Raw genomic sequence first — 24,087 nt, forward strand, 5'->3', positions numbered from 1 at the left:
TCTCCTAACGAGATTGGTTTCCTACTCACATCTACCATATCCACTGTCTCATTTGTCCTACTTCAGAATTCACTGTTTGTTACCATTTCGTTATTCCTAGTAAAACGTAGAAAATGAACAAAATACACGAAAAAGCACGAAGCGAATGAACCTATCATATTGTAAAAAATAAACATAAACGTTACTATGACACGACCACACGAGCGGAGGGGGGACCACCACCCTACCCGGAAATCCGGATAGCATCCCAAGTACGATTCTCTGAATCAAGCATTCGGTCCCCGTCTTTTTTGTCAGTCGATTTGCTTACCAGCTAACTATAGTTACCACAAACTTTACATGGACATCTTCCGTTTGCTCTTGTACCCAAGAATGGGTGCAACGGTTTCGTTACGGGGCGTCACTAGATCATTGTATCCCATAGGAACTGAAGGAATACCTGAGCAGGTGGGGGTCATCCCACTGCCGCTGCTGCTAAGGTAGGTTGGAAGCGCATACATCGAGACATTTGCAAGCGGAAGGGGATCCAATTTTTTGAACATTTTAATTTTTTGCTTCTCCGCCAACACGGGTGATAGCTGCTGGTGGTGTTTTGGAGTGGTTGGCAGACTGGCGTAGTTGTTGGTTTGGCTGCTATCGCCGAGCGAGGCACCATTTATACTACTGGCAGAGCACTCTCGCAGCATCATTAGGTGGTCCAGCTTATCTACGGTGGCGTTCAGTTCATGCTCCCAAACATCCTGTTCCTGCTGTTGGCCATCGCCACCTTCAACCGGACGGACGGCTAGTGTTTTCACTTTCTGCCTGAGTAGTTCCAGATTAAGATCCGCATCGTTCATGTAGTCATCCTCGGTTGGATCCTTTTCGCTGACGGCAGAACTGGTTGCCAACGAGGTACTTCCCACCGAGTGAATCTCGCACTTATCCAGCTCAGTCGATATGTCCGGCATATTACAGCTGAAGTTGCTGTAGTTACAACAACTACTTGCACCAGGTGAGCTCAGCTTCATCGAACTCGACGACGGAGGCAGGTTGGACAGTTCGGCTCCCACGCCGGGCTCCCGGGGACCGGACGGAGCTGCAAGGCTTAGGTCACCCCGTTGCTTGTGAATCTCCTCACTGATTTGCTCCAAATTCCGCAGAGCCGTCCCGTAGGCAGTTTTGGCAGCAGCGATCTGATCCTCCAGCTGCTGGATACGGCCTTTCTGTGCTTCCAGCTGTTCCTGGCATAGTTGCTTCTCCTCAAAGTATGGCCTCGATTTGTGGATGCTACGTCGGTTGCGTTCCTCCAAGTGTTGTACCTGCAAACGAGAGGAAAAGATTAAATCAGTCTTCATTATAAACTATGTGATAACCCTGTTCAACGCGCATTCCAATTAAACCCGCTCGCACAACGTAACAACTAGCGCGAGAGCAACAATTGACCTACAAATTGGATGGCACCGACCACCGGACGTAATCGAACCCCGACGAAGAGACGAGGGAGAACGGCAGCCACTCGATGATTAGCATTGTTACATGCGCTTTTCCTCCGCCAATCTCCTCAGTCGGTTGGCTGTGGTGGTGTTTTCGCATCCAACCAACAAACCAATTACATCTTTTCCCGAACCGAGACAATCGCTTTTTAGAGTTCCATGTGCCACGCAAAGCTACAAACTATACTGATGGATTTGCATGCACATGTGAATGGACAAAACAAAATCGGTAAAACTGGGACTCCAAATAAAATCGCCAATTGAATCGGACTGCTGAATAATTTTGAGTTTATGCACACTCGCGCACACACACATGTTCCACATCGTTGTCGGATAATTGTGCCAAAAATCGTAAAATTACGCAACAGTAAAATTACGCAACAGTTCTGCTGACCTGCATCTTGCATTGGAGTCCGATGAATAATTTGATAAATTACAGTAGACTTGCCAAAATTAGCATGTCACTTTGCTGGATTTTGGACAATTTTTAGATGCCATAATTAGCAACACTTATAATAGGCTAGGAAAATCGTTAGATGTATAGCTTTCATGGCCAAGCTCAAACAAAACGGCCCATTGACCGATGTGCAATTTTAGAGCAACGCTCCATTGGATGGAGGAAAATTACCTTGACGATATGCTTGGCCATTGAGGAGTTTAGTTTATCCATAATCGCAAACTTATGGGTATTACGACGCTTTATACCCTATACACCCGGCGATGGCGATTCTGTCTGTCTGTCTGTCTGTCTGTCTGTCTGTCTGTCTGTCTGTCTGTCTGTCTGTCTGTCTGTCTGTCTGTCTGTCTGTCTGTCTGTCTGTCTGTCTGTCTGTCTGTCTGTCTGTCTGTCTGTCTGTCTGTCTGTCTGTCTGTCTGTCTGTCTGTCTGTCTGTCTGTCTGTCTGTCTGTCTGTCTGTCTGTCTGTCTGTCTGTCTGTCTGTCTGTCTGTCTGTCTGTCTGTCTGTCTGTCTGTCTGTCTGTCTGTCTGTCTGTCTGTCTGTCTGTCTGTCTGTCTGTCTGTCTGTCTGTCTGTCTGTCTGTCTGTCTGTCTGTCTGTCTGTCTGTCTGTCTGTCTGTCTGTCTGTCTGTCTGTCTGTCTGTCTGTCTGTCTGTCTGTCTGTCTGTCTGTCTGTCTGTCTGTCTGTCTGTCTGTCTGTCTGTCTGTCTGTCTGTCTGTCTGTCTGTCTGTCTGTCTGTCTGTCTGTCTGTCTGTCTGTCTGTCTGTCTGTCTGTCTGTCTGTCTGTCTGTCTGTCTGTCTGTCTGTCTGTCTGTCTGTCTGTCTGTCTGTCTGTCTGTCTGTCTGTCTGTCTGTCTGTCTGTCTGTCTGTCTGTCTGTCTGTCTGTCTGTCTGTCTGTCTGTCTGTCTGTCTGTCTGTCTGTCTGTCTGTCTGTCTGTCTGTCTGTCTGTCTGTCTGTCTGTCTGTCTGTCTGTCTGTCTGTCTGTCTGTCTGTCTGTCTGTCTGTCTGTCTGTCTGTCTGTCTGTCTGTCTGTCTGTCTGTCTGTCTGTCTGTCTGTCTGTCTGTCTGTCTGTCTGTCTGTCTGTCTGTCTGTCTGTCTGTCTGTCTGTCTGTCTGTCTGTCTGTCTGTCTGTCTGTCTGTCTGTCTGTCTGTCTGTCTGTCTGTCTGTCTGTCTGTCTGTCTGTCTGTCTGTCTGTCTGTCTGTCTGTCTGTCTGTCTGTCTGTCTGTCTGTCTGTCTGTCTGTCTGTCTGTCTGTCTGTCTGTCTGTCTGTCTGTCTGTCTGTCTGTCTGTCTGTCTGTCTGTCTGTCTGTCTGTCTGTCTGTCTGTCTGTCTGTCTGTCTGTCTGTCTGTCTGTCTGTCTGTCTGTCTGTCTGTCTGTCTGTCTGTCTGTCTGTCTGTCTGTCTGTCTGTCTGTCTGTCTGTCTGTCTGTCTGTCTGTCTGTCTGTCTGTCTGTCTGTCTGTCTGTCTGTCTGTCTGTCTGTCTGTCTGTCTGTCTGTCTGTCTGTCTGTCTGTCTGTCTGTCTGTCTGTCTGTCTGTCTGTCTGTCTGTCTGTCTGTCTGTCTGTCTGTCTGTCTGTCTGTCTGTCTGTCTGTCTGTCTGTCTGTCTGTCTGTCTGTCTGTCTGTCTGTCTGTCTGTCTGTCTGTCTGTCTGTCTGTCTGTCTGTCTGTCTGTCTGTCTGTCTGTCTGTCTGTCTGTCTGTCTGTCTGTCTGTCTGTCTGTCTGTCTGTCTGTCTGTCTGTCTGTCTGTCTGTCTGTCTGTCTGTCTGTCTGTCTGTCTGTCTGTCTGTCTGTCTGTCTGTCTGTCTGTCTGTCTGTCTGTCTGTCTGTCTGTCTGTCTGTCTGTCTGTCTGTCTGTCTGTCTGTCTGTCTGTCTGTCTGTCTGTCTGTCTGTCTGTCTGTCTGTCTGTCTGTCTGTCTGTCTGTCTGTCTGTCTGTCTGTCTGTCTGTCTGTCTGTCTGTCTGTCTGTCTGTCTGTCTGTCTGTCTGTCTGTCTGTCTGTCTGTCTGTCTGTCTGTCTGTCTGTCTGTCTGTCTGTCTGTCTGTCTGTCTGTCTGTCTGTCTGTCTGTCTGTCTGTCTGTCTGTCTGTCTGTCTGTCTGTCTGTCTGTCTGTCTGTCTGTCTGTCTGTCTGTCTGTCTGTCTGTCTGTCTGTCTGTCTGTCTGTCTGTCTGTCTGTCTGTCTGTCTGTCTGTCTGTCTGTCTGTCTGTCTGTCTGTCTGTCTGTCTGTCTGTCTGTCTGTCTGTCTGTCTGTCTGTCTGTCTGTCTGTCTGTCTGTCTGTCTGTCTGTCTGTCTGTCTGTCTGTCTGTCTGTCTGTCTGTCTGTCTGTCTGTCTGTCTGTCTGTCTGTCTGTCTGTCTGTCTGTCTGTCTGTCTGTCTGTCTGTCTGTCTGTCTGTCTGTCTGTCTGTCTGTCTGTCTGTCTGTCTGTCTGTCTGTCTGTCTGTCTGTCTGTCTGTCTGTCTGTCTGTCTGTCTGTCTGTCTGTCTGTCTGTCTGTCTGTCTGGGGGGGGGCTCCCATACAAATGAAACAGAAATTTCTGCATAACTCGAGAACTAATCAAGCAAATGGAACCAAATTAGGCATATGGGGGCGAGTGTGGGGGTATAAGGAGATAATCATAGGGGGTAGGCCCTTAGATAATAGGGGGGGGGGCTACGTACAAATAGCATGCTTTTTTTTAAATCGGCGCATAAACTCAAGCTAATATTGAATCCCGAGCAAGACCGGGCACACTCAGCTAATTATAAATATACGAATGATACTGCCAACGACGATGATGATGACGACGACGAAAACAGCAAATTTCTACGTTAAGGTGATTCGCTGTGACATCCTTATTCTCGTAACCACTTCGAAACTTCAAGTGCACAAATATCAGCTTCTACGACACGTGCAACATTTCAATTGTTACTCCACGTTTGCTGCACTGTAGCATACATGAAGTAGCAATTTCAAATTAAATGAACCACTGATTTCCGAGATTTGTGAAATTGAAAACTTGAAGTGAAAGTGCATGTATAGCCTACGTGGCGGCCATTTGTGGACTCTAAAAGGAATCACATTAATAGAACATTTCTTGCTAATTGACAAAGTATTCAACGTGAGATTCACAAATTAAAATGTTAAGTGTTTGATGTGATGTGATGCAAAGCCACTATCAAGTCACTCGCCGTGACGCGTGGATCCTCCTAATAGATCAATCTGTTCGTTAATTCACAGCTGCATGAAGGGCCAAACACGGAGGAGTGCAGACTCTTACTCGGGAATAGAGAATCTCTTTCCAATGGAGACATCTCCCAACAGGTCGCATTATTAGGACCTCCGGCTATTATTATAAGGATTATCATATAATCACCATCGATCCATAAATGATTTCTCGTTATTGTGATCTCCATAATCAAGGGTTGGTTGACTGAGCACGAAAATAGGTTTGCCTATTCTTAGTGTCGGTGATGAATACAAGCGAACCAAAAATTCGGTGTGGACAATCAGTTGATCGGTCAGACAATACCAGCAGAAATGGTCAACGAAGCTGACATGTGGTTGAATGGATTCTGTCTGCTAATCGGAATATCTGACCCACTCGTAAGAATCACAAATAGCCAGAAAGAACAACAAATAAGGCCGGCTGTTGGTGCTAGGTCCCGAGAGGCCGACCGAACCGATCGGTGATGATGATAGGCGGTTAAAGATGTCCCAATCGGCCAATAGAGCAAACAGCCTGGTTGAAGGAACACTAATTAAAACTTCAATAAAAAAACGAAAGAACGGAGCAAAAAATTGACGGCTTACATTTTTCCATTTTTCTCTTCGAACACAGCACACTACGATCTAGAGATTTCTGAGGAATAGTCGAAGGGAATTTTAAAGAAAATTATGGACTATATTCAAGTGGTGGTCACTCTACACACTTATTATGTGCCAACTTTTTTTTCTCAGTGTGCCGCAGCTGTGCCGGCAGTGCCGAGAAGTCAATGAACTGACGTTTGTTTGCTTGTGAATAATGCCTTGTTTGGCATCCCGGTATTTTAACAACTCTTGTTTTTGTTTTGTTTTTCAATGTTTACAAAAACGAAACGGACTCCAGTTGGGACTACACATTGGATGCAGCCGCCTCCAAGAATGCCTGCAACGGACGAGCTCTTCGGTGGAAGGCCGACCTCGTACAACGCCCGTCAATCATTAGTCAACCATGGTCCTAAACCAACCCTTCTGGGAGTCGGCGAAGGAAACGGATTTGCACCGAATTTTTCACCGCTCGAGTATCATCCGTCAAAAACTGGAAACCAACCCCGGTCGGAACACACGTTGGACTGATGAAGGACGTACCGCTGACCCGAAACGGACCAGCCAACTTCATCCAACAGGGCGCAGTGATGATGGTCTACGGACTCGATAACAACACAGCCAACACCGATAAGGTGTTCAATCTGTTCTATCTGTACGGAAATGTTGTCAGGATAAACTTCCTGAAGACCAAGGAGGGTACCGCCATGGTCCAGATGGGAGACGCCATCGCAGTCGAACCAGTCGAACGCAGCATCTAGCAATTGAACAACATTCTAATCGGAAATGATGGTAGCAAAATTCAGACTGCATTTTTCAAGCAGAACTACTTGTCAGAGTCCACCAACCACTCTGCCGGACAATTCGATCAGCTTCAAGGACAACAGTGCGTCCAAGAACAATCGGTTTCTTTCGTTGACCCAGGCCAGCAAAAATCGCATTCTCCACTTCTTCAATATCCCACCTGGCATGCCCGAAGATCTGTTGCTGAGTGCATTCACCACCAAGGACTGCCACCCGTCGCAAGAGAGAATGTTCCCGCTGAAATCGGAAAGTTGCTCCTCCGGATTGGTCGAGTTCCCGAGCGTAGCCCTGGTGGTGAACGCCATCAGGCACAAAATTCCCGTTAATTATGATGCTGTGCTTCTCCTCCTCCAAGACGATGAATGGTGCGCGGAGCAACGAGAACATCGAAAACACGTAAGCATGGAAAGAGCGTAAGCTGCTTTTTCTGAGAAAAGAAAGCATTTTCCTTTTTCTGTGAAGTTAATGCAATGATTCGTAATTATAATTTCTTATTGTGTTAGTTGGAAGTGCAAAAAAGCAGGAGAGTAAACATAATTTATTGAACTATTTGAGATTTTACCAAGACGGTTCTGCAACATTATATCTCGATGAACATTTCAAATGGTCGATGAAGTCGATGAAGAGAATCGATCAAAGCAGATAGGACCATTTGAAATGTTCATCGAGATATCGACAGTGAACATGCATAAGGGCGTAAACGCGATGATCGATTCTCTTCGTCGACTTTATCTTTGGTAAATAACTCGCTCAGGCCAGTGACAGCAGCGTTTGACAGTAGGCAGCATGTCCCGGGCTCAAATCATTTATTTTGCTGTGCTGGGCCCGCTGTCACTGGGCTGAGCTCGCTAGATTTAACGTTTCTCGGTGCGTTTGCTGTTACTTTTGAAAGCCAATACAACCTGTTACAACTCTGCATTGGACAAATTCTAGAAAATTGTTTCGCTTAGCTGTAGCAATGCAAAGAGAAAATCGATGAAGAGAATCGATCATCGCATATCTCGATGAACATTTCAAAATGTCCTATCTGCTTTGATCGATTCTCTTCATCGACTTTCTCTTTTGGTTACCACGCCTACGCAAACATATTTCGTGCTCTTTTTGCCACACAGTTTGATAGCAGAAGTTATTGTCTTGCGATTAGAACTTTGAACACAGCAAGGAATGCTTCTGAAATTGAGTTATTAGCGAAAGAGATAGTCGATGAAGAGAATCGATGAATGCAGATAGTACCTTTTGAAATGTTTATCTAGATATACGCCCTTATGCATGCTCACTGTAGATATGTTTGAATGGTTGGTATAGCAGCCACCGCCATGGATGTATTCGAGCAGTTGGAATGGTCGGATAATATAGTTTTTGTTTGGTTATTGACTTTCCGATTAAAACTCAAGCACCGCTTGTCGTGACCGGACCGAGATTTCCAGCGTCGACCACGGCTACACGAATTACCGATGTTGTAGGAGACATACCAGCAGCAGCAGCAGCATTGAAAGCAACCCTGGGAGCTGTATCGCTAGTTCGTGGTCGGAAACCTCGGTCAGGTCAAGATACCGCTGTCAGCTATTCTTCATCTGAGAGGGAAATGTGGACGCGACTGCCGTCACGGGTGTAACGATTTTGATAACGAGATGTTGCTATACAAGTGATTGTTCTAATTTCTTCATGCTGAGTGGTCGGAATGATTGTACGCAGTCCGGCGCGGAATGATGTACCTAGTTTTTCGGACAGGCATCAGGATGTGCGCTAAGAATTCGATTTAGGAGAATCCATGGCGAGACTTGGTGGAGATTCACGGTTGTGTTTTGAAAATAATTTGATTATATTGTGGCAACATCAATAACAAATTTTGGAACATGCATACTGCGCAGGCGCATAAAATTTTCAGTGTTGCCAGTAATTTTAAAGATCAGAAAAAGTGTAACCATGGGTGCCAAACAGTGCCAATGACTGTGCCCAGGTGTGCCCAAGCTTGTTTTTGGTAGACTGTGTGGAGTGACCATCCCCTTGACTATAATTTTGATTCGCGAGAATCATTATTAATACGAATAGTGAATTTAAAGAATACTGTAGAACATTTCTAAAGCGTTCTGTACGGAATTCCAAGACTGTTATCGAGAATAGCGGAGAGATTGAGGGGAATACTAACAGTAGCACTGAAGAATTTTTGGATTGATCCTAAGGAAATCCTTTAGAAATTGTCAAAAATATCTTGAGATAAGTTCCACATAATTAATTTAGTTAAATCAGTTATTGCAAGATTCTGATACTTCGAGTGAGAGAGAAGAGATTCCATGATTCTTATTATTATTATGATTGATTACGAACACTTTACTATTGACGTGGGATTCGTATTGAGCTAAAAGCAAAAATCCAACTTTAATTTTTGAGCTCATGTGATCAGTTTGATCGGTGTAACGAAAATGGACAGAGTCAGTACCACAGAGTGGCAAAAAAGTGACTTGGTGCTAGACTTCGTTTGTGGTCATCGATAATAAATCGATTTGAGATCAAGACCATTTTGTGGTTGTACTTTCCGGTGCTAGTAAAACTAACGAAGAAAAAACTTTGAGTGCTGGTCTAAGAAAAATTTTCAGGATTATGGGGCTAGAAATTTCTGAAAAGTGTTACATCGAGATAGAACGATAGTCTGAAAAGTGTCTCAAACTTTAAAAAAAAAACCTCTGACCGCCGGACGTAAATTCAATATCCCGGATATGAAGAAATATTCCAGATTCTGGGAGATAAAACATTTCCAAGGTTCCTAAATTAATAAAAAAAATATACAAAATGTTGAATATGTGGCATCGAAAAATTATTGAGATTGCAAAGTTGACCAAAAATCACGCGTCTAAACCGCAGAAATTGTTTAGGATTATAATTGGAATCATTAAGGAAAACTATCACGATCACGGAAGTAACAAAGTTTCTATACTCTGGGATATCGCTAACTTTTTCAGAGCTCTGACTTAATTAATGGTATTGCATACTATGAAAAAGATAAGAATTCCAAGCTTGAAGAATTATTCATGATTTAATTTATTTATTTATTTATCACCGTCTTCGACTAGTCGTACAGACTGAACTATTTTACTTATAAACTAGAAATTACTACTAATCCTATTTCAAAAAATGTTTTTAGTCAAGTTAAAATCGAATTCGTCACAGACAATATTGAACAAGCGAAGACACGAATCAAAAGGGTTGTTGTAGCCGTAGTTTGTTCTGTGGTATGGGACTGCTATTAAAGCTGAGCTCCGAAACCGTCGAGGAGGAATGTTAAGCGGGATCTGTGCGAGAAGTTCAGGGCAATCGATAGATCCTCCAATGACATCGAAAATAAATAGCCTCTGCATCGTTACTCGTCTGACAGATAGTGGTTCCAATCCTATGAGCTTGCATCGGTCAGAATATGGAGGAAGATTGGTCGGATCGTTCCAAGGAAGTTGTCTCAGTGCAAACCGTAAGAACCTTTTCTGCACCCGTTCAATCGTGAGAACATGAGCTACATAATAAGGGGACCAAATCGGAGCAGCGTACTCCAGAATGCTACAAACCAACGAGCAATAGAGAGTTTTTAGAGCGTGGATGTCGGTGAACTCGGAAGCGTGGCGACGGATGAATCCCAGCACAGAAAAAGCTTTGGCAGTGGTAATGCTCACGTGTTCGTTGAATCTGAGCCTCGAATCGATGGTAACACCAAGGTCACAGATGGACGACACACGTTCCAATGATGCAGTTTCCATTCTGTGTTGATGAATAATGGGGTTATTGCAGCGACCGAAGGTAATAACTTTGCACTTCATGTTATTAACCCGCATGCCGTTATCGCCATACCAGTATAGTATCAATATCTTCTTGTATAGCAATACAATCCGGAAGAGAAGCTATGACACGATACATTTTTGGGTCATCAGCGAATGAAAGCTTAAACGAGGAAAGCAGCAGACACAGGTCATTTATAAAAATGTTGAATATTAATGGTCCGAGAACGCTTCCTTGGGGTACACCAGACGTGATTTTGAAAGTGTGGGATCGAGTCAAGTTGACCGCAACACATGCAGTACGATCGCACAAGTACGAATATATCCACTCTGTAATCCAATCTGGAAAACCTATGTGCTTCAGTTTTTCCACGGCTAGAATGTGCGGTACAGTGTCGAAGGCTTTCGCAAAGTCAACATACACCGTGTCAACTTGCCGCCTCTCTTCTACTTCGCGGGACAGTGCGGTGACGTAACACATGAGGTTCGTTGTTGTAGAACGATGCTTCATAAAGCTATGCTGACCATCAAAGATGATAGGAGACGCTACGTGGTATAGAACGTTGTGCACCGCGATAATTTGTCACCTGATTACAGTTGCCAGATTTGTGAATAGGAACGGTGCAAGCAGCTTTCCAAGCTGTCAGAAAGTGAAGTGATTAGTTGAATAAGCGAGCAATTGGGTTCGCTAGTTCTCTTGACCAGTTTTTCAGCAACAGGGGTGGTATTCCGTCCGACCCAGGTCCTTTTTTGATGTCAAGCTCATCGATGACTTCTACTACTTCTTTTGCGGAAAACTGAATAACGGGTAGGTTGATGTTGTGCGAAGGAACGTGAGCAAAACAATCGCGCCTTGGTACAGGTGACACTTTACTAAAAAGGCTTTCGAAGAACATGGCGAAAAGGTTTGCAGCATCCACATTTGTATTAGCCTGGGCATCATTGAAGGTAACGTTGCATGGGATGCGAGAAGATGCTTGCCGCTTTTTCACGAAATCCCAGAAGCATGATGGGTTTTGTTTTACGCTGTCCTGGATCCTGAGTGAGTAGTTATCGTGCGTGGATAATAGAATTGTTTTGTACTGCAGCTCTACATCGCGAAGGTAATTACGGTCGCTCTCAGACTTCGAAAGGAAGAAACGGTGACGTGCTTTCCTTAGGATGTTACGAAGATGCCGTAGTTCGGAGGTCCACCATGGCTTGCTGAAAACTGAATTGAACGATCGTCTTTTCCGAGGAACATAGTCGTTAAGCACTGCATAAAGCTTGTCATAGAATCCCAGTCAACTGTCAACCGTTTTCTTAGTAAAGATTATCGTCCAACTCATTCTGTACTACTAAATCGTCGATACTCTCATCGAACAGCAAAAGGCACGTGGTGATTGTCTACGGGCAACAGAGGCGTGATGGGTTCAATTAGGTCTAGTCGCTCTGGAAGACTGACGAATATAAGGTTAGCACTTATTTATGAAAAATAATGGAGAAACCGGACTTGCATTTGATTGATATACACATAAAACAAATTAAAACCCCGATTATTTCAAGGGGGTTTTCTCGGTTGTTTTCGATTCTCGACTAATTCCCAGTTCAGTGGCCACCCTAAGGATTGTTCAGTTTTCCCGTAATCAATATATACGGTACATCCCTCCGGGGGCAAATTGATTACTGAAAATCGAAAGTATCGTAATAAATTTTTACAAAATGAGCCATCGAAAAACTTAGTAGCAATTGAAACTACTAAGTTTTTCGATGGCTCATTTAGTAGAAATTTATTACGATACTTTCGATTTCCAGCAATCAATTTGCCCCCGGAGGGATGTACCAACGGTCGCCATAAAAACATAAACAATAAAGTATTTCCAAATAAGACACACGAGGAAGCGATACAAATTTGCTTTCAGTCACGTGTTATTGATAGCTAACCCGTAAATGTTGCACATCCCTCCCAGCAAATGATAGATTTATTGCTCTCGTAATAAACGAAAGATGATAGATGTGGGACAAGTCTTTCTTTCCGTAAACCACAAGTTAACCCACGACGGTCTGTCGTGGTCGGGTGCGGCAAGAAATGTGTTGCAAATATGTTTCAATTTACAACCGTCTTTCAACCACCACCTTTTAGGTTCACTTTCACTCAAGGAGTGTACATTTCTACAGCTTCGGTACAGAAATACGTGAGACAACTGCGTTGCTACGGCAGCAACTATTGATGCAATTTGCGGCATAGTGCTGCTGTTTAGGTATTTTTTTCATTTTCACTATCATCGACCAACTAGTACTAACTGGGGCTGCTACATGGTATCGAACAGCAGCGGTAAGTCAGCGCACCCAGCGCACATGTTTGACCAGTGCGTAATTTCACCGAATGCTAACCGAGCTCCAAATGACTGCACTTTTCCCGCCTGACCGTGTTTGCATACCTATAAATTTGTATGACTATATTTAGCAGGCCGAAGGGGCTCTAGCTATATTTGGTCGATCATACACGTGCACTCAAGTGTAACCCATGTGAACTTGGTGTAAACAAAGGTGCACCCTCTAGGGCACGTTGCTCTGCTCACTTTGCTCAGTATTCACTTTGTGTGCGGTTATTCGATACTGCCAAAAAAAAAACTGTGTTTGGGCAGCACTTACAAGGGTGCCAGAAGGTGCAATTTGAGACTTTCTCACGTTTTGCAAAACAAAAATTGAGGCTAAACAGGTGCCGAAATATTGTCGCAGGAAGCGGTCATTGAACAAGACTAAGATCGAATTTCATCACTTCATCATTCTGATGGGTGGTTTGGACTAGTAGACCTAGCAGAGTCTGAGATCAAATCGAAAGCTTAATTTAATGTGGAGTGATAGTAAAAATCGGTAAACTGAAAGCAATGATTTTTTTTAATTATAGTCACTTTAACTTTCCTAGAGTCATTCGTATCTTGCCGGGGGCCGGGATGAAATTTGAACTCGTGACTTTGACGTGAGAGGTATGGCTGTTAACTGTTACGCCGGGACCGTCCCTAACTGAAATCAAATTATGATTTCAATGTGATGTTGAAAGCAAAACTCGATTTCATTTTGCTTTAATTCGGATGCTCGACTTTGCTCGGGAGATCTAACGTTAACATCATCACTAGAATTACTTCAATTGAACAATGACAACCAGCATGGGGAAAATGTGTCACATGAGACAACCTTACATCGTGACGACATCCAATTAAACTTAACCCAAATCCCCGAAATAGGCAGTCAAAAGAACTGTAGGCAGTAAGTAATTTCATACAATAGAGGGTTTTAGCGTTCGAACGACAGCTTGCTGTATGTTAGTTTGCGCCTAAAGCTGTGCGCCCCCAGCGTCGTATGCAATCCTCCGGCACTAATAGGATTATGCGTTGGGGAAATGTCAATTACGCTGTCTGTTTGTTGTCGTTTGTTTTTTATCATCCATGGAAAGTGGGTGAATTCGCCTTGTACCTTGTAAATCAACGCCAGCAAGAGGGCACTATTGTATATTTATGCTATATTCTATAGCTCATCAAATATGGCACGATGCTTTCCAGCTCTGCCGAGGCCTTTGTTGGATGGAGCACTTAACCCCATCTGAGTCGACTTGCTATTGCTTGGTTTGGCGGTGCAGTGTGCTAGGCGCTGCACAGTGGGAATTTTAGGAACATAAAAGATTAAAATTGACTGCCGCTGTAATCTCAAATATGTTATGTTTGGAATATATATTTTCTTAAAGAACAAAATCCCATGCTCTCGTGTATTAAATATTTTTTAATCAAACGCGTTTAATAATCTATTTAGCCAGCAAAATTTTTGTATAAGTTACCTATTATGCCACAGTCAATAGGGGTTCTTTATGAAGCTTTCGGAAAATTTATATGGAAACAATTGAGCCCTATATCCCAAGTAACATTGCAAGTTTTATCGAGTTTTAAAGCATTTTAAGAATCTAAATCATATTGGACATATAAAATGTATATGTATAAAATATTCATCAAGTTGTTTGCACTAGTTTAAATCGCATGATTCCAGAATAGCATGCGCCGAATGAAATTGCGCGAAAAAGATTTCATTATCCAATTACCTAAATGAAAAAAAATCATATTGAGGATTTCAGCAGCAAACAATTGTAATTCTTTTTACCCCTGTAATCCCCACTGTGCACCGTTGGTAATGTAACTTGTGACTCACGGTGGGTGAATGAGTTAACGAGCAAATGACTCCACACAAGGGAAAATTATGTCGCAATTTAGAACCCTGAAAGTGATATCTAAGGCAGTGGGAATTTATGTCACATTGTTGTACGCCGAGGTAGTGTCAATTTAAATTTTATCTAACGAGCATTATCAAAACAACTCAAATGAGGTTCCACCTGTAATGGATTGTTGCTCGCATTGCTTCGTTTCAAGTTGGTATGTTTGAGGGCAAAATTGGGCTATGTAATGGGCTACGGAAATTGTCATTCTGTTACCATTTAGACTGCTTTAGATTGGAATTGGAGCTTATAAACTATCGGTAAGCGGGGGATCGTGGCTTTGATCTCACACCCCTTCATATTCATGAGTCTTCAGTCGCTTTCTTTCATAACATGAACACTAGGGTACTTCATTTTGAAAAAAAAAGTGATAAATTTCTGATAGGCCACTCTCCAGTTCGATTCATAACCCCAAAATATGAGCCTGTGCAAAAAAAATGTAAAGATTGATGAAGGTTTAGCGGTCTCGGAAATGATTTGAGATTTGTATGGGAATTACTTTGGAAGAATTTAAAAACTACAAGTGACAACCCTATGGGGTTGTACGCAATGGTGACGTAGTACTACGTGGTCTTATATAATAAATGTAATTTTAAACTGCAGCAGGAGCTTGTGTTTTGTGTAGGAATAGAAATTTGAGCGGGGTTCTCTCTGTTCATATTATTTAGTATGACTATGATTGTCCTGAAAACAACCTTTTGATATGAATTTTAGTTGAGACATGTTAAGAAATTTTACTCCTTTTGGAAATCTGGGTGGCCCTGAAAAGGGCCGATGGTAGTATAGGCTTAAAGCCTTTGGAACATGCTGATGGCAGCTGGATCAGCAAATCGAACCGGGCAATCCTATTTTCTTCGGTTCAATTATTGAGCACTCGCAAGAGTCTTGGCCCGTCTACTGCTGGACAGGAGTTGAACTGGTATCTGCGACAGGTTGGAAGGCCGCATAATATCAGTGTCCACCCAGCATAAGCTCCTCCATTTTTCAGTTTTCCTCTCAACAAGTTGGTAAAACTTAGCCTTTAGCAGAAAGACGCTTAACACGATCAAAATTCAACTGCACCCCTGCTTCCAAGTTTGGTTACAAGATTACAACAAGCACTTACAAGATCGGAGGCGAATGCCACTTCGATTTGTTTCGTCTACTAACGACTCTCTGATGACTGGGTTGCGGAAGCAGCATATGCATGTACGTAACTGGTGGATTTGTTTGTTATTTCGATCCTTATGGACAATGTTTGACATTTATCACTTTTTGAATAGTTTTTTCAACAGACGGTTGCATAGTTATCGATGCGTAGAAATATTTCTGATCGATTAGTGATAAAATCATTTAACTTGGTCCACGGGCAGCTGAGTTATTAACGTTCAAAATCTTTCATAATTTCGTTACATGTTCCATTTTCGGTTTTCACAAAGTGTACCCCCATATAGAAATCACAGACGTAGTCCTACGTCAAAAAATCTAACTTTGCTTTTGCATGTCTAAATGTTGATTTTTTTTTACATGTTGTTGCTATGGCAATGACCAAAAAGTTTTTTTTTTTTTGTTACGATCTATGTGCAAGACAACAAAGCCAATTTAATCATTGTCATTACACACATACACAGCTAAAAAAAAGTAGTGTAAATTTCCGTTACTATGATGCACATAAATGGAGCGTCATATATCATACAAGTTTAGATTATAGATCGTGTAAATTTACGAGACATGTCATGCAATATTTCATATATTGTATGCAACTGTCCACTTTTGTTTGCAACATTTCTTGCAAGCTACTAGTTTACGTGAAAAGGAAGTTTACATGTATGCATGTTTGCATGCATGGATGTTTACATCGCCAGTAAAATTCAGAATTTTTTGGTGAGTAGACTAGAGCGCTACTTCGTCGTAATCGTCCATTTCCGTTCCATCGATCAAAAAAGATCAATAATATCAATGATTTCACCGTGCACAAATCAATAATAGGTTTGTTCCTAAGCGTTAGTTCATTAGCTACAACATAAATCCTGTTAGAGCGCATTGTATGAATATTTACATTAATTGTTCTCAAAACAAAAGAAGCGCTCCTAGCGAATCCCCTTTTACTACGTTTATCCGTAGGATGAAGAAAATCTAATGGCGTTTCAATGCGTTAGGACGGAATTGAAACTCGTAGAACGAATTTAGAATCAAGAAGCAGTATTAGATTTTAAATAACTCAACAACTCTGACTCTTTATCAAATCCAACGGTACGTATGGAAAGGTTAATAAATTTAGAAGTCATCTTTGACAGAAATATTCCATTTTTATTTAAACTTAGAAAAGAGGGGTAAAGCGCGGGTTGTGCTTAGTAGGACGGAAATTAGATCAAAAACACTACTAATTTTATACAACTTTTGAAGCACTATAAGCAAAGTTAGAGAAATGTAAGTGAAATTCAATAATTTTCCACTCAAAGTGTTTTTATGTTACTTCATACGCGAAGTTAACGATTTTCAGAGTTGGTTGGAAATGCTAACATGAAGCCTTAGTGTGATAATTTATTAGCTAGAAAATGATCTTTAGAAGAGGGTAGGTGGTAGGTAGAATTTTCCATACTAATTCACCGAAATCTCCATACAAACTTCAAATCATTTGCGCGACCCCTAAACCTTCATCTACCATTTTTTGGGGTTATGAATCGAACAGGAGGGTGGCATATCATAAATTCATTACTTTTGTTTAAATGAAGCAGCTTAATGTACACATCACTTTAATTCAGCCGACCGTTTATCAAAATAGAACCCAGGTGCAAATCAAACGCTTTTATCCAACATCGCAGTTATAAACCCGTAGCCAAAAGGGAGCAGGTAGGAAACACACTCGCCTTGCTCAACAGCAAAATAAAGTTCTCCGTCTCATTAATTACTTGTGTTTTGTCTCAGAACCTCGACATTTGTTTGAGTTTCACGCAAAAAAAATGTCCAGGTAACAATTTGATGCTTAACAAGTGTTGTTTAATCGATTTTAATTCAGCCTTAGTTTGATTAATTCTTGTACATAGACCACGCTAACCTTTGTTCAGCTTTTAAACACCTAAATCTGGTGATTTTAATCGGCTGAAAGCTTAACTGTTATGTACATTATAAGCTTTTTAAGGCTGTCTTTTCCAACCGTTGTTCAGCCTTCTAGTTTTATTTAGAAAAAAAATGGAAACCCGCTTCATATCTTATATATCTTAATGGGACTGCAACAAGGTGCTGAATGACTAATTGGATTTACATATTTATATTGTTATTATAAGTCTAAAAATTACCTTTGCCTTTCGGGATTCGAACCGGCAGTCGCTGATTCACAGGCATCAATCATACCTACTGGACCTCTTAAGCATTTGTGTGGCAAAAGGTATGATCATTAACTTGAAACACGTCAAATTTAAGTGGAATAACAGCATCCGGAAGAGTATTATACAGCAATGCAGAATTGTAAACAACAACTAATGACAGTAAAACATTCATCTCATTTTCAAGTGTAGTTAACACAATGTGGACACAAGTGCGCGATTTATATCGATGGTCATGTGGAAGCTATTTTAGTGCCATAATTGAGTTATATGTTTGGAATGCTGGCTGAAAATTCAGTGCAATATAGCAGTCAAAACACAGAAATACATATGTTAATACTTCCGACGTCGTTACAGCCCACTTATACCTGGAGCTATTCCAAAAAAGGTCCTCTACCTTGTCTCTACTGCTGCCGCTGCTTGGGATTAGAAAGGTAGGCAGTGAATTTAGAAGAACTAAAATGCCGGAAATGCAACGAGTGACACTGACTACATTTTATAAATCAGGCTATCAAAATATTTGTAGTGCATTGCTGATTTGTGGAGTAGTGTTAAACTAAAATAAGGTTTGTTCAATCTTTAGATCAGCTACCTTACCTTATTGAGGTTGAATTATGGGGATACAATTAGCTTCGTGCACTACTAATCAACTATATATTAAGCCTGCTGTTAATCAGCTTGGTACACCTAAAATCAACCAATAATCAGCTGTAGTTCTTACTGTTCAGCTTGAATTGTTACTTGGGTGGTATAAAAATCAAATGCTAGTGTGGATTTCTTACATCCTCTATATATGTTTTTACAACATATGTAATGGCAGTACTTACAATGGATTTACAATAATTTTGTCCAAAATGAATATTTCATATAAAACCATCACGAGATGATTTTTTAGCCGCAGTTCATTTTTTTTGGAAACGACCGCCGTTTGGTATGCTTTTTATGCAAATCTATTATAGAATCTTAAATTTTCCAGTTGGTTGTGCAAAATAATTAATATTTTTCAAATGCCACTAGAACGAACGTTATTAGTCATTTGACCGAATGGTAGTTTTACCGAATATTGGACAGTAGAGATTAACCTTAAGGGTTTCAGATAACCTAGTCAGTAAAGGCACGGTATAACCCGATTGAAGCGATTTGGACGGGGAGAGCGGGAATGTCAACTCCCTGTTGATAACATTTCGTGGATGAAGGGTGGACTCTTCTTCCCACGCATTGAGGCATCTTCCTGTTTGGGGGCTCGTACTTTTGACCAATTGTGCGATCATGTTGCTGGAAGGAGATTCTTTACTGTCCCGTAGATGCGTATTGGCCCTTCACACAGCACTTCAATCAGAGGTTATTAAGTTTGATCAAGGTGCTAAGATGGGTGGTAGACCACTATCATGCACCACCAGCCGCAGGCGGCGGGTTCAATTCCCGGACCGGTCGAGGAAATATGTCGGTTTCGAAATTCGCTCTTCCCTGGGCATACTCGCAAAAAAATCCGTTCCCATATTCGTGAACGAGAGCCGTCAACTTTAGTTCACGGTGCATATTTCCTTCTACGCGCGGATCGTGAACTTTGGTTCACGGCTGCCGTTCACGAATATGGGAACGGTTTTTTTTTTTTGCGAGTGGAGTATAATTATGCTTTCCACATAATATCTAGACCAACAATTGAAATAGGCGGAACAACCAAACGTAAACAATGGCTTAAACGCAAATTCCTCGAGAATCAAAGCACATCCAAGCAATCTAACACCATCATCTAATAGAGCAAACTTCCTTTATCGAATGGATTTGTTAGTTTGCGTGGGAGTGTTTTGATTCTCGAGAATTTTGTGTTTAAAGCCATTGTTTACGTTTGGTTGTTCCGCCTATTTCAATTGTTGGTCTAGATATACAAATTCATGCATTGGTTGGCATAGATTGAATTGGTCGATGAACCTGATGAAATAAAACAGCCAGTTAATAGTAGTTGTAGATTTGAAGGTTTTCACCCAATTACATTAGATGAACTTAAAGTTATTTGCTTTTCATTAGGAAAATCGGCTGGAGTAGATAATGTTAATGCTAGAGTTATTCGAAATTGCTTTCATGTCATTGGCCACATCTTTCTGGACCTTATTAATAAATCATTGCAGAATGGACATGTGCCACAAATTTGGAAGGAATCCTTAGTGGTTCCTATTAAAAAAGTTGCTGGAAAGCCGAAGAGTTTCGTTCTATCACATTAGAGAAAATCTTAGAACTTGTTGTTAAAGGCCACCTGTTGGAGTATTTGAATAGCAACTCTTTGTTGATACCAGAACAATCAGGATATCAAGAAGGTCATTCTTGTGAAACTGCGTTGAATTTGGTGTTATCAAAGTGGAAAGACAACTTGGAGCGTAAATATATGACTGTTGCTGTTTTTTTGGATCTGAAACGCGCTTTCGAAACAATTTCTAGGACCTTACTGTTAAGTACAATCAAGCGCTTTGGAATTACGAGTAGTGCATATAAATGGTTTGACGGCTATTTATCTGACAGAACTCAACGGACTGTTTTTAATGATACTGTTTCCAGTCCCGTGGAGAATAACCTTGGAGTGCCCCAGGGAAGTGTATTAGGGCCCCTTTTATTTATTATGTATATTAATGACTTGCGACGTGTTTTACGGTTTTGCGACATCAATCTTTTTGCAGATGATACTGTGTTATTCATTGTAGTTAAGGATTTAGAAGTTGCCATCCACACTTGAATGAAGATTTGGAGTATCTAAGTAGATGGTTGAAGTGTAAGCAGTTTAAATTGCATACAAGTAAAACTAAATTTATGGTTATTTCGCGGAATCGATTAAATAAGAACGTCTCTCAACTCTAACATTGATAATGTCATCAAAAAAATTGCCAAGAAGTATGGAATTCTACGTTGACTGAAAAACGATTTAACTATTGCCAGTAAAATACAGCTATACAAACCAATCATCTCTCCTCATCTAGAGTTTTGCCCATCCATTTTATTTCTGTCCAATGAAACACAAATATCGAGATTACAGCGCTTGCAGAATAAAATAATGCGTTTGATTTTGAGATGTAATAGATTCACTTCCTCAACTTTGATGCTGGACGCCTTACAATGGTTGTCAGTGAAGCAAAGAATAGTATATTTGACGATGGTGTTCATTTCTAGAGTAGTTAACGGAAGATATAATAGATATAATACTAGAAACGAGGATGAAATAAGAACATCACATTTCTTGACTTGTGCATCACAGAATTCATTATTTTTTAAAGGAATAAATGTTTTCAATTCAATGCCTAGACACATTAAACGTGCAACAATATTAGCAGAATTTAAGAGACATTGCATTTCACACGTTAAAGCTGTCTTTTGAAAGGCTCCTTGGGTAACAGGCTCCGAAAATCGATTGCCTTTTTTAATAACAACTATTTGGGAGCTAAAATATCAATCTACCTGCAAATTATCAAAATTATTATTAGGGAAGATTAGAAAACTTCAAGGTGTTCAGAAAAAATGTAGGGAAATCTTTCAAGGAATTCAAGGAAATAACGAGGATTTCGGGGGAGTTACATCAATGGAATGTAGGATAATAAGGGAACTTTCTTCAAATTTCGGTCATTTTATGGAAGCATCGAGAACTTCATGGCGGTTCCATCCGCTTTAAATGACTTATGACCTTCAAAGAAATGCAGAATTATTTCTAACAAATTCAAAGAAAATTATAGAAAACAATTCAACGGAGTTTTGCTTAAAATCGAATTGCCAGAATTATTGGAAACATATCTAAGTAATACATTAAGAAATACTACATGTCTAAAATTGAAAAAAAAATCTAATATTTAAAAGTTCTGATCTTTCTATAGAAGTCTGGATTAAAAAAAAACAAACTTTTGGTTCGAATTGAGTAAATGGTTTTTGTAGCATTAAAACGATGAGATGATCTTTAAACCTTGGAAAAACGTTTTTTTGCTATGTAGCTACTCAAATTTACTGCCCTACCCGTGTTTTTATAGTCATAGGAGTGGAGCGAAGGACAAACGTTTAGAATAAGCTTCTAAAAGAAGATTCTAAAAAAACGCTTTTAAAAGAAGCATATTGTGGACACTTACTTGTCAAAACACGGGAAGTACAGCAAATCTGAGCAGCTACGGAGTAATGGTTTTTCAAAGGTTTAGGGAGAATTTCATCGTCTTAATGGTACGTTTCAGAACGCGGAGCACCTCTGCATAGTGGGCAACTCCTCTTAACAAAACCCGGACAAAATTCTGAAAGGGCTCGTAAACGGTAAAGTTTCCGAAACATAGGGATGGAATTTTTGAAAAGCTGGAAAAAATCCCCTTTAGGCAGTGCTAAATTGGTAGAGACTAGGGGAAATGGCTCTAATGTTGGCCTATGGATCTAAGATTGGGCCCATCGCTAAAAATCTGCTATTTATCATTTGTATCTAAATGAACGCGTCATTGGGACGGTACTAATGGATATTTTTGGTTGGTATTAAAAATTTAGCAATTTAAATTGTTGAATTTATGTATGGGCCCAAATTAGGGGCATTTAGGCCGACATTACATCCATTTCCCTTATATGGAAAATGTAATTTTGCCAGCTCGAGGATCTCACACGCGGTACGTAGAAAACGAGATATGTTAGGAGGAAAAATGCTAACTCTTTAACTCAAGAGTTATTACAACAGATGGAGAAAGTTGCTGTATGCCTTTTAATGGTGCAATTTCACAACCACAAGATATACGAAATTGCGTCATTAAACGTAATCGACCCGAAATGATAAGTAAAGATTAGTGCCCAAAAGGAGTACATCGCAGTTGCACAAGTTTTACTTTCATTCTGCGCAAAACTTGTCTGTCGAAATCAACGGTCATGCCCTCTTTGCTACTTCAAAAATAAAACACCCCACATGCAAGAAGATAATATCAGGTCGAGGAAAGTGAGTATGTGAAACGAAAAAAAAAACCGAATCACCCAATAAATAGCATCCTCCTCCAACCACAGTTGTCTTCTCCGTCGACCATTCACCACCGCACCAGATTTCAAACGAAGCAGTTTTTTGCAAATCGTAATTAATAATAATACATTTCGAGCACTTATCAAGAGACGCCACCGTGTGAATTGTTAGTAATTAAGAGTGCTAATTATTTTATCACCCTCAATCACTACCTTCAAACCCCCCTTAAACTTCGGCTCATCTTGCTGATTGGATCAAGAGCAACCAGCGCTTCCAACATAGAAATGAAAGTTGTTATGATGAAGTTTTCCGGAATAAATTGGATTTTGTAACGACTTTTTGCACTTGTAGCAAGTCCTTCTCAAAGATCGCTCAAAATATGTTGTTATCGAATTATCAGCATTGAACACAATTTCCTCCTCCGATACTTACTTTCAGTTCTGCTTCCTGGAATACTTTTGCCTTCTTCTGGTGTTCGGCCCCGCTTTCCGCCTTCTGCTTCTCGGCATCCATCACCTACGATAGAAGGTTGAGAGAGAGAAAGGAAAAAAAATAAACAAACGTGATAAACGAATAGCGATCAGGTTTTTCGATTCGTTCGAAGAAGAATTCCATTAAAAACAAAAAATTCCGTTCTGGCATTGGCATTGGCAGTCCTTCCTGTTTTTTTTTATGTGTCATGGGTTGCCAGAGGAATTTCCAAACTTTCGTTAAAAATAGAAAAAACTGTAATTTTCTGAGTTGGATGCAGTTTGGTTTGCAAAGAGGCGGTATTCAATCAAATGCATTGAATAGGAAAACACGCTGGGGTGGCGGTTTCGAGTCGAATCATTCGATCACTTTGCCAGCCACATGGAAATGCTTCACACACCATATGAAAATAAACGAAAATAAAATCGAAAAGTCGAAGAATTGAAACGTTGCGGAATTGCGTTTCAAATTTTAAATTCACAATTGAATAAAGAGGGTCAAGTGGAACGACAGTTACGACTTTTCGCAACGCTAATGGGGCTGTCCACATGTCCATGTAAATGCTGAAGAATTTGTATGAATGATTGTCCACGTAGAGAGAGTTGGATTAAGATCTCTCAAAAAACGGTCCACATGGTTTTGCTAATATTAAGCATGTGACATTGTCTAAATTAATCAGGGTGCCAAGTGAATTTTCATTTTGAAATTCCTGGTTGTTTCCTAGTTTTCCTGGTCGATGATTTAAAAATTTCCTGGTTTTAAAAACCATGTATTTAATAAAACAATTTTTAATAAAAAAATAAAGTGAATCCTTGTACCATC

The 24,087-nt window shown here is 40.9% G+C and overlaps 1 protein-coding gene across 1 annotated transcript; it reads right to left on the reverse strand.

Moving 5' to 3' along the window:
• Positions 1-301: 301 nt before the first annotated feature.
• On the reverse strand, positions 302-23,307 carry LOC135713603 (SH3 domain-binding protein 5 homolog). The gene is made up of 2 exons (XM_065236736.1): positions 23,227-23,307; positions 302-1,301 (listed from the first exon to the last, which is right to left on the reverse strand). The coding sequence occupies exons 1-2, from the start codon at positions 23,305-23,307 to the stop codon at positions 336-338; spliced, it is 1,047 nt and encodes a 348-aa protein (XP_065092808.1). The 3' UTR covers positions 302-335.
• Positions 23,308-24,087: the final 780 nt, after the last annotated feature.

Source organism: Ochlerotatus camptorhynchus, unplaced genomic scaffold, assembly GCF_037179485.1.
Source record: "Ochlerotatus camptorhynchus isolate MF236.1 unplaced genomic scaffold, CSIRO-AGI_Acam_v1.1 ptg000573l, whole genome shotgun sequence".
NCBI lineage: Eukaryota > Metazoa > Arthropoda > Insecta > Diptera > Culicidae > Ochlerotatus > Ochlerotatus camptorhynchus.

What these genes read in the sequence shown, in the direction of transcription:
- LOC135713603 (XM_065236736.1), bottom strand. Translation starts at nt 23,307, where the DNA reads ATGGATGCCGAGAAGCAGAAGGCGGAAAGCGGGGCCGAACACCAGAAG. An exon ending in TCCAGGAAGCAGAACTGAAA is followed by an intron (nt 1,302 to 23,226) that starts GTAAGTATCGGA and finishes TCTCGTTTGCAG; the next exon opens with GTACAACACTTGGAGGAACG.